Below are 9,872 nucleotides of genomic sequence, written 5' to 3' on the forward strand. Positions count from 1 at the left end.
CAGCTGGACCATAGTCAAGGCATTATCTCTGTATGCCACTGGAGCAGCTTATTCCCATGGTCATTATTAGCCCTTCTATTTTGCAATATGAATTTTCAAAGTTGGGCCACAAAAGTATATGCTGGGTGCTATTATGTTTCCCCTGTTCATAAGGTCAACTGGTGGTAAACAAGTGGTGGATTTTGCAGCTGCACATCCATTCATCCAAGCTACATTTGAATAGAGTAAGAGAAGTATGTTGTGTTTCATTAGATTATATGACTATATTGATAATTAAATAACTTTATTGTAAAAAGTCTAAGCATAGGTGTGTGAATAAATATGAATTCTGAATTTGAATCTGAATGCTGTGTACCGCAGTGTCCCGGAAAGAGAACATAACGTTAATAGGAGAATGAAGGTGAATAGTGAAGGGCTTAGAGGAGGATATGAGTTTGTAGATGGGCATATGAACCAAAGATGGTGAATGCTCGTGGGTAGGAACATTTAGAGAACTCTAGTAGCATCAGAAAAGAGCAGCAAGGTACAGGCTAAACTGTAGAGCATGTTAGCTAGATGGTTTTGAAATTTAGGGAAAAAATATGAAAAATAAGTTGCAACTTGTAGATTTGCAGCCCCTCACTCCTCTTCAACAGTGTGTGCAGTAAAACAGTATGCAACAGGTATGTGACAAGATCATGGCTACAGATGTTTTAGGCACTATATTTCAGCTGCCCTCTTGACTTTAGCACAAACAAGGATAAATGCTCCAGACTAATATTTCACAACATGCTCAACAAGTGATAAAGAACGCCGGCTGTGAGGCCTTAAATCAACTCTAACATCAGGACTCATTTCAGGCAGACAGACAGTTCCTGAATGTTACAACACTAGGCCAGCAAAATCTTCAGCAGGCAACGACACACATGCTAACCCTGATAAACTTCCTAGCTTCCCCAGTTCATGCCTGAAATAGAAGTCACCCAAGCACAGTGCATAAAAACCCTGACTACAGGATGGAAGCTGCCTCTGACCCAGTTCCTTCTACCTGGGCTGCACATAAGTGTTCCAGTTATCAACGGCATATGTAGAGCAGCTGCAGAAAAGATCACAGCTATTCCAGCTGTTGCAGACTCTGCAAGACTCACAACCAAGGCATTGTAAACCCTCCCCAAAAACCCATTCATTGATATGCTGACAATCAATAGCATAAGTGCTGGAGTCATCAGCAGTGACCATAAAACACAGCACTGAGGTCACAGACCCCTTGTTAGTGCCACTGTCATGGCAGAGTAGTTTCAGATGACAGGCAGCTGTTGTTTGCCCTCCACTTAATAGACTTATCCAGCTGAAATATTTTAAACAGCAGACTACACTCCTTAGATCCAATTGCATTAATAAAATACTGACATGAAAAGTTTAAATAATATAACTGCATCAGAGGTTTCACTTTCAAAGAGAACTATTCCTACTCTCTTGTTTTCAGCCTGCCTCCTTATAGTCACTTTTGGAAGGGGAATCAATCTGGCAGAATATGTCAAATGTGAACTGGTGTTCCTCAAAAAAAAGGATTTTAAAGTATATGTCTGTAGTGGGGGAAGGCATATCCCAGATGACTGGGGAATAAGCATACTCATGCTAGTGTACAAGAACAAATGGGACATCCACAACTGTGGGCAGTACTGAGGTATCAAACTCCTGTTACACTGCATGGAAGTTTTGGAGAAGGTGACTGATAAATGGATACGCAGAGTAGCTGAAAGTAAGATGGGAGATGAGCAGTTCAGATTCAGATCAGAATGCAGCAAAACTGACCTGATGTTTACAGTGAAACAGATAGCTGAGAAGAAGCTAGAGATGAGGAAATAGTCCATCTGGGCATTCCTATACTTGGAGAAAGCATTTGACAAGTCCCAAGAAAGCTGATTTGGGCATTACTGTTGTGGTTTGAAGTCCCAGAAACATTGGTAGAATTAGTGCAGGCTATGCAGAAGGACCCAATGACTCAAGTATGAACAGTGTTCGTTCTCAGAGAAGGATTCCCACTGGGAATGGGTGTACACCAGGGTTCAGCTCTGAGCCCACTGCTGTTCATATTGGTGATTGACTACATTAGCAAACAAGTCAGAGAGGACAGATCAACAAAGTTTCTGTATGCAGATGATGTGACATTACAGGCAAACTCTGACCAAGAACTTCAGCAAGGGATAGGGGGATTGAATGCAAATCTGAAGGCACATGGGGTGAAACTAAGTACAGATAAGACAGTGGTTATGGCAGCAAATTGGGGAAATCAGAAGAAGCTTAGAAGTGAGTTAGAAGGAACGATAGTGGAACAGGTTAACAGCTTCAAGTATCTGGGAGGAGTGATTGAGGAGAAGAGAAGTCTGAATGAAGAGGTCAAAGCTAGAATCAGAGGTCTGCAGTCAAAAGGCATAGAGTGTCAGGTGCAGTGTATGATAGAAGAATGCCAAAGAAGCTGAAAAGTAAGGTGTACAAAACAATGGTGCGACCTGTACTACTGTATAGTACAGAAACCTGGGCAGTAAAGGCAGAGCAGATGAGGAAGCTAGAGGTGATGGAAATGAAGTGCCCGAGAAGGATAGTAGAATGCACACTGTGGGACAGACAAAGAAATGAGGACATAAGAGCAGAAGATAAAGTAGCTCCAAATGCAGAAAAGATAAAAAAAAAACAGATTCTGGTGGTTTGGGCATGTGCATAAAAGCAGAAGACAATCTAGTGAAGAAGATTGGGAAAGACAGAAAGAAGATAAGAGGAAATTAGGTCATCCAGCAAAGAGGTGGTTGGATTGCATGAGAGAAGATCTGTGACAGGCATGAGTGTGGCATTGAATCAAGAGAGATGGCAACAGTTAACACAACACTCCCGACTCTATATAGAAAATGGGGAAAAGGAGGTCGATGATGACAATATATATATATATATATATATATATATATATATATATATATATATATATATATATATACTTGAACTGTCTTGTGTAAGTGGTAGTGTTATGTAAAGAGCTTTTTTTAACATAAGCTGCACTTTTTTGTTAGGGGCAGGGTTAGCATGCATTATTAGGTGGGGCAGAGGGATAAAGCCCATCCTGCCCAACTTAGTAATGCGTGGTACTCCTAAACCAAGCCCTACTCCTGTCCCAGCCCTTAACCCTAACGTGCAAATTACCTTAAGAAAAAGCCCTTTCCATAACAGTATCATTATTCAGACAATTTTGAGCTGAATGTGTGGTAGGGTTGTGGGTAGTACATCAGAAAAGGAAACATGTTTCCCTTTCCTATATAGTGCATGTTATTGTGTAGTACTGTTGCTATCATGAATGGTTAAAGTGTTTTTATCAATGAATTTTGTCACTCTTTCAACATGTTGACCATTCATGATATAATCATTTATTTCAGTTAATAATTTATTTCAGTCAGATCATGAAAATTTAGAAGTTAAGCTATTTTTTTTACATTTTACCTATCAACAAGTACTGTTGATAGATAATGGAGAAAAAGCATAATCTTTAATGAATGCCATCTGTCCATAGCGCTCAACTTCTTAGGACAAAAGTCCCAGAAATAGAGGCAGATTTTAAAGATTGCTCTTATAAACTTAAACGTTGATCGAATAAAAGGTCTTGTGTTACCATACACTTTGTGAAGGATATGAAGCCTGAAACTCAAATTATTTAGCTAATTCAATCCTCACTGATTTGGAACAAAAATCCAGAAAACCACAATTTTTATGAGGAACAGACCAAATATATGAGGCAGAAATTTGGGCATTCTGCAAAAATGGGGACAGTGGAGAGGTATGCATTTGTTGCAGACTGCTTCTCTACTACTCTCTAATATCCAGGCAGCAGGACTGCATCTTTCTTTTATCGGTGTTCTACTGTACTCAAAATACAATCAAAAGTAATAAATCTGATCAACCAAATCTGAAGCACTGACATCATCAAAAACTATAACAAATCTGGTTTATTTTCCAGGTTTTCTTTTCAGTTCTACCTCCCTTTGGTATCTGAGAGTCATTCACTCTGGCCTCTGTTGAAGGAAACACGTAAATACATTACCTTTGTAGTTATATGCAGTGTGTTGTGTTACCACTCAGATCATACCTCTCAACCTCTAAGCACAAAAAGTTTGGACAAAGCCAAAAATAATGGGGGCACAGAGGCATACAATCAAGGACACATTTTAAGTATTCTCTTATAAACCTAGAAGTTGCTAGAATAATAGGTATTACATTAACAATCATTTTTTGAAGGATATTACGTCTGAAATTATTTAGTGATTTAAACCTCGGTGAGCTGCCAGAAAAGCTCTAATTTTATGAGGAACAGACGAATATGATACAAAAGTCTGGATATTATGAGAAAATCTAGGCAGTATGCCTCAGATGGGCAACTAGAGAAAACATATTGCTTTGATCATTTCTGTAGTTCTTTGTGTATCCTATCTATGCTGGGGCCTATAAGCTCTGTGCAGGTATACACCTTCATTACATATGCAAATGTTCTCATGTTTTCTTCCCATCCTTCCTTCTGCTGTGGGTTGAGTACCATTGATGACATAGTCTGTACATGTATTCCCAGGTTATGCGCTTCATCCTGGATCCTTACTTGTCCTTACCTAACCCTCGATGATCAGCTAGCTCTCTGCTGCCCATGAAATGTTGGGTGCATCCTCAAGAGGTCCATTGCAAATTAATTCTTGATTGTGCTTGGCTTGTCTCCTACTTACTGTATATTTTTCATCACATATTAGATTATTGCCGTATTCCTCAAGGAAAAGAAAAAAATACATGTTTATCAGAAGTTTAATCCTTTTCTTCTAGGAGATATTGTGGAGCATTTATTCATTCAGGTTCATTCCTTAACCTGCGTCACCAGTAACACAGATAGGTGACATCTCTTATTCTAGTGAGCAGGCATATTATTTTTTATATTCCTGTACACAAAGCTGAATTTAATCATGAATGTTAAAAGTCCTTGTTTCTTCATATTATCAACAGCTTATAGTGAGAAACAACCAAAAACTTTGCATGATAATTATACATTAGTCCAAAATGACAAAGTAGTTTAAATGTCATAGCTGGTTTTCATTTGATCACTGCTGCAGTAGCCTAAGCTAAATGGGTTATGTTGTGCCAAGGACATAACAGCTGTCCAGCTTCCAAAGCTTCAGGGCACCTTCCACATGCCCACAGCATTAGCCAGCTTGAGCTGAGCTGGCTAAATATCAGTTTTGGGGACCTAACCCTTCAGAGCTTTCATGCCAGCAGAAAGAGGGAGGCTAAAGCCCTGAAAAGGGTAGTGTCAGCAAAACAAAAATAATGGTACTCACCCTGGCATAAAAACATACAACAAACAAGGGGAGATGAATGGAAGGAGGGAGGGAGCAGCTACTGCAGCAGTGATCATTCGAACATCTACTGTTATGGTAAGGTTACACACAGTTCTGCAACTTGTTTTTCATTTGATAACTGCTGCAGTAGACTAAGCTATATGGGAAGATTACCATAGCTTAGATAGACTGGGAGGAGGAAGGTTGAGATTCCAGGAGCCCCTGGAGAATGGTCCTAGCAAAGCCTGTCCTAGACTTTGAGAAAGAAACTAGTTTCAAGTGTTTTATAAAAGTATACAAAGAGGACCAAGATGCATCTTCTAGAATATTTCTAAAATCCATCCCTTTCCAAAAACCCACAGATGAAGCAAAGGCCATAGTAGAACAAGCCTCGACCCCGCCTGGAATAGTTTTGTTGCAGTGGGATGAAATCCCTTGAGGTTTGTTATTACCATCTCATAGTGCAAACACATGCCATTGGATTTTAAGTCTCCACCACTTTGGATGGCCCACCAGTATTAAAGATCCTCTGAAAGACTGTTTTTATTGCATTCACAAGCATGTATCTAACAACTACTACAATACAGCATAACTACTACAGAATATTACATTCCTTATGTAATGTCTCACAGTGTCAGTACCAGAATATTTACCTTTAAACAGGACCCAGTTCAGAAGAATCATTTGGCACTGGGGATCAATTGTTTTCAAAATATCTGTAATTTCTCCATCTGTCTTCTTGCTAATATAGTTATTAATGATATTTACAGATTCAGGGTTATTTTTAAAATCCAGATTTTCAACATCAGCATCAAAATATAGAAGAGACTGATTTAAGAAAGATTCCTTAACTTCTACATCTTTTTGCAAAAAAAGAGAATTCCCTTGAGACAACGTTAGGTCATCATTTCTTGTAATGTTCTCCATGATTTGCTGAAACAGTACTGGTAACAAATAAAAAGTCTGTGTATCGTCAAAGTCATGCAGATTTAGACCTCGGAGTAGCTGAGTCTTTGTTTCTCCATTTGCACCAAGAGACAGCCAAGCAAAGGCAGTGGACACTGAGAATGGAGAAAACACAATGTTGTTATCATGTTTACTTGCTATTTTTCTGTATAGGTTGTAGCCAAAGTCACTGTTCTTATCTGCAAGGTAACGAATGGTGTACGTATGAGGATGTGAGTCTTCTCTTTTTTTTGTGATGTTGCTCTTATGATGTAGTTTTAATTCATGTCCATTAAGACTTCCAGAAGCAGGTGGGGTGAAGATAGGTGATATGATTATATATGTAAGAGCAGTTAATTTGAATAGGAACACAAATCTGTTTTCAATATACATTCTGCAGCTTTCCTGAAGCAAGACAGGTCTCTCCTGTATAGACATAGTAACACAAACACAAATGTTAGCAAAAGTTGAGGTTACACATCCCAGTGAGGATAAGTAATCATTGTACAGTAACTAACGTGTTATTTTTGATCTGATTGGTAATTTCATATATCCGTTGTCTAATGCACTGTTCTGGTTAAAACATGCAAATAAATCGCCAATTGAAATAAAACCTAGATATATGCATTATTTTATTTACAGAAAAAAAAAAAATCAAACAGGCTCTTATAATGAAATGACCACATACATTGTTGCCATAGCTGTGATCTAGCCCTTATTATTATTTAATATTAAATATTTTGATAATTTGAAGTATGACCACAGAATAAGGATTGCGATGAGAAATTAATAAATGTCCTTTTTTCATATTGTCTGTTTGTTGCGTGGGTAAGCTCACTGGACAAATTGTAACTTTTCAGGTGTGGCCTGTGCTGCCCGATTAAGTGATTTACTTAGAGTCACACAGCAGACAGATGAAGATGGAAGAAATCTAATTGTATAACATAGGCACAAGAAGTAACTCATTAACATTTCAGAGACGATAACTGCCAAGCCTTGACACGGCCACCTGCTTCATAATGAAGGACAACTGGACGCAACCAATATTACAAGCATGTAGCTAGCAAAATAATAGATCTTAGAATAATTTTTATTCAGGTATTATTAAACAAGTCAGATGCTTTAGAATAAGTGCTTCACTCTGCTTATGACCAGGGAGCACTGGTCTGCTTTAGTGACTTCCTCATTGTCACATGATATGCATGTGGTCACTGACAGAATGAAGATCAAGTCTACAGGGTGTGTATTTTATTAGCTATACTGCGAGATTACCAGAAACATTGTACGAGTTCCCAGCACAAAAAGTCCCAGTTACATTTACAACTGACAGGCATTTTATAGTCTGAATTTTATAGCTAGGTTACAACAAAGATATCAACAGTGTTGGGGAAAATCTGCTAATTTTGATATGTTATATCTTGTTTATTCCCTGGTGCTGATTTAAACCTCAGAGTTGCTGAGTCTTTGTTTCCTGTGGGCTAGATAGTCCTGTGGAACTAAGGCCCCTATTTAATGCAGACCTTAGTGCACAAACACAGTACTTATTAAAGCGCAGAACATGAGTAGGAATTATTTAACAGTGGCACAGGCATTAACTAATAGAATTATTTATATGCAGCAGACTGACAGAGTGAAGGGACAATATTAACTCTCATTTGGTACTCAAATCCAAGATCTATACTACAGTAAACTGAAAACTGCCTAGATTATGCTCTAAGATATAGTCAATAGTACATTATACATGCAAGACTAATCTTGTCATTTACAGAGATGCATCTAAGAAATACAATCAGTATATCCACTGTTGCTGTGATGTTCATGTGTCTTAATTTAATTTTAATTTGGGTGATGCAGTGGTACAGTGGTTAATGCTGTCTCCTCACAGCAAGAGGTTCTCTAGTTCAATTCTTGGCTGGAGTGTCTTCTGTGCAGAGTGTGCACGTCCTCCCTGCATTTGTGTGGATTTCCTCTGGGGTACTCCAGTTTCATCTCACATTCCTAAGACGTGTCTGGAACATTTCTCCCCAGGCCTCTGCTGAAAATAGGATCTGCCTAGTTGGACTTTCTCGGTCAACAAGTATTAAATAAATAAATTATTCATTGGAGTGAAGTCTGGTAGCTAGCACAGATGGTTAATGCTAGGAGTTGTTAATGCACCAGCTCTGCTGGTACAGGTTGTGAATGCCACAGCCTTTATTTGTTTACTGTGTGACCTTGAGTAAGTTACTTAACGAGTTAGTGCTTGGGAACATCTGGGAGTTTGGGCTAGGATCTTTAAATGAACTGGTTATTCTGGACCCTGTTCAGGTGCCACAAAGGCAAGGGTAGATATTATAAATATAGACAATTTAGAGCCAGTCAACATGTATGATTTTGGGAGGTGGAGGTAAACTGGAAAACCTAGAAAAATTCACATAGATCCAGAGATAGCATGCATACTCCACACAGACACTAACTGTCACTTAGGCTTGAACCTCAGACCTGTGAGACAAACAATGTAACTACTGAGCCATCATACTGCCTAGTACATGACAAATTCTCTAATGGTAAGTAAAATCATTACATAAGGCTTAAATGGTAACTGCTGTTGAAACTAGCATATGCCTATGTACATTAGTGAAATCCTCCATTGTTTCAACATGAGACTACTAACAAAGTCTGTTTTTTTATATGAATACTACAGTCCAAAGCTTTAGGTAGATGAGTTGAGGAACTGTTAGGTTATGGGATCAATCGCAATCACTGTGAAATGATGCTTTGGCTTCAGAACGCAGACAATGCTGTACTGCTATAGAAATTCAGGGAGTATGCAGATTGTTCCATGAACATGCAGCTATAGTTTGCCCTTCCAAAGAAGACTTGTAGCTACAAATCACAAATATATCCTAAGGCCATAAGCATTGTTCTCAAATGATTTATAGCAGTAAGTTTATTTTCTAATGCATGTGAATTACTTGGAGAAATAATTTAAAAATATAGCATTTTGGAAAATGATAAAGCAGATGCTATGCTTCTATACATTTCATCTTTTTTCCCACAAGGTCCACAATGACCACTCTTGTTAGGAAAATTATTTTTAGTGTATAAAATATCAAAATGCAGAAATCTGGCCCATATATCCGTTAACCCTGAGTACAACAGAAGAGGTAACTTTGATTAGATGATTGTAGTAAGGACATACTGACATCACAGTCTTGGAAAAATAAACCAAATAGTACTTGCATTTTACATTTATATTACATACATTTTATGTTGAATACAAGAACATTTGTAATAACATAGTGCAAGCTTTCCATTATACCCAAACATTTGACAAGTGTTATAAATATTAGAGAAAAAAAGAAGAAAAATAAAGGGCCAAGTTAAAAAAAGGACCACAAAGCAGACATGCCCTGCGATTCAAAAACATTGCAGCCATTATCTTGGCTAGCCCTCCTCTGTTTACTGTGCATGTATAATGAGCCATGATTCTCTTTAACGATGAATGCAGCCACGCAAGTGTGCATGATGAGCAGATCACTACATATCCTGGCTGCAACTGCAGCAGTAGTGCTTGCCTGTTGAGCACGAGGCCCGAAGATGCTGAGG

The 9,872-nt window shown here is 38.4% G+C and overlaps 1 protein-coding gene across 1 annotated transcript in view; it reads right to left on the bottom strand.

Annotated features, from left to right (window-relative positions):
- Positions 1-9,872, bottom strand: part of SERPINA10 (serpin family A member 10) — a 151,758-nt gene that overhangs the window by 100,253 nt on the left and 41,633 nt on the right. Inside the window, exon 2 of the mRNA XM_044074591.1 lies at positions 5,993-6,710. Within this exon, the coding sequence (XP_043930526.1) occupies positions 5,993-6,677 (685 nt within the window). The 5' untranslated portion in view covers positions 6,678-6,710. The remainder of the gene's footprint in view (positions 1-5,992; positions 6,711-9,872) is intronic.

Source organism: Protopterus annectens, chromosome 6.part0 (genome assembly GCF_019279795.1).
Source record: "Protopterus annectens isolate FY-2018-M chromosome 6.part0, PAN1.0, whole genome shotgun sequence".
Classification (NCBI taxonomy): Eukaryota; Metazoa; Chordata; order Ceratodontiformes; family Protopteridae; genus Protopterus; species Protopterus annectens.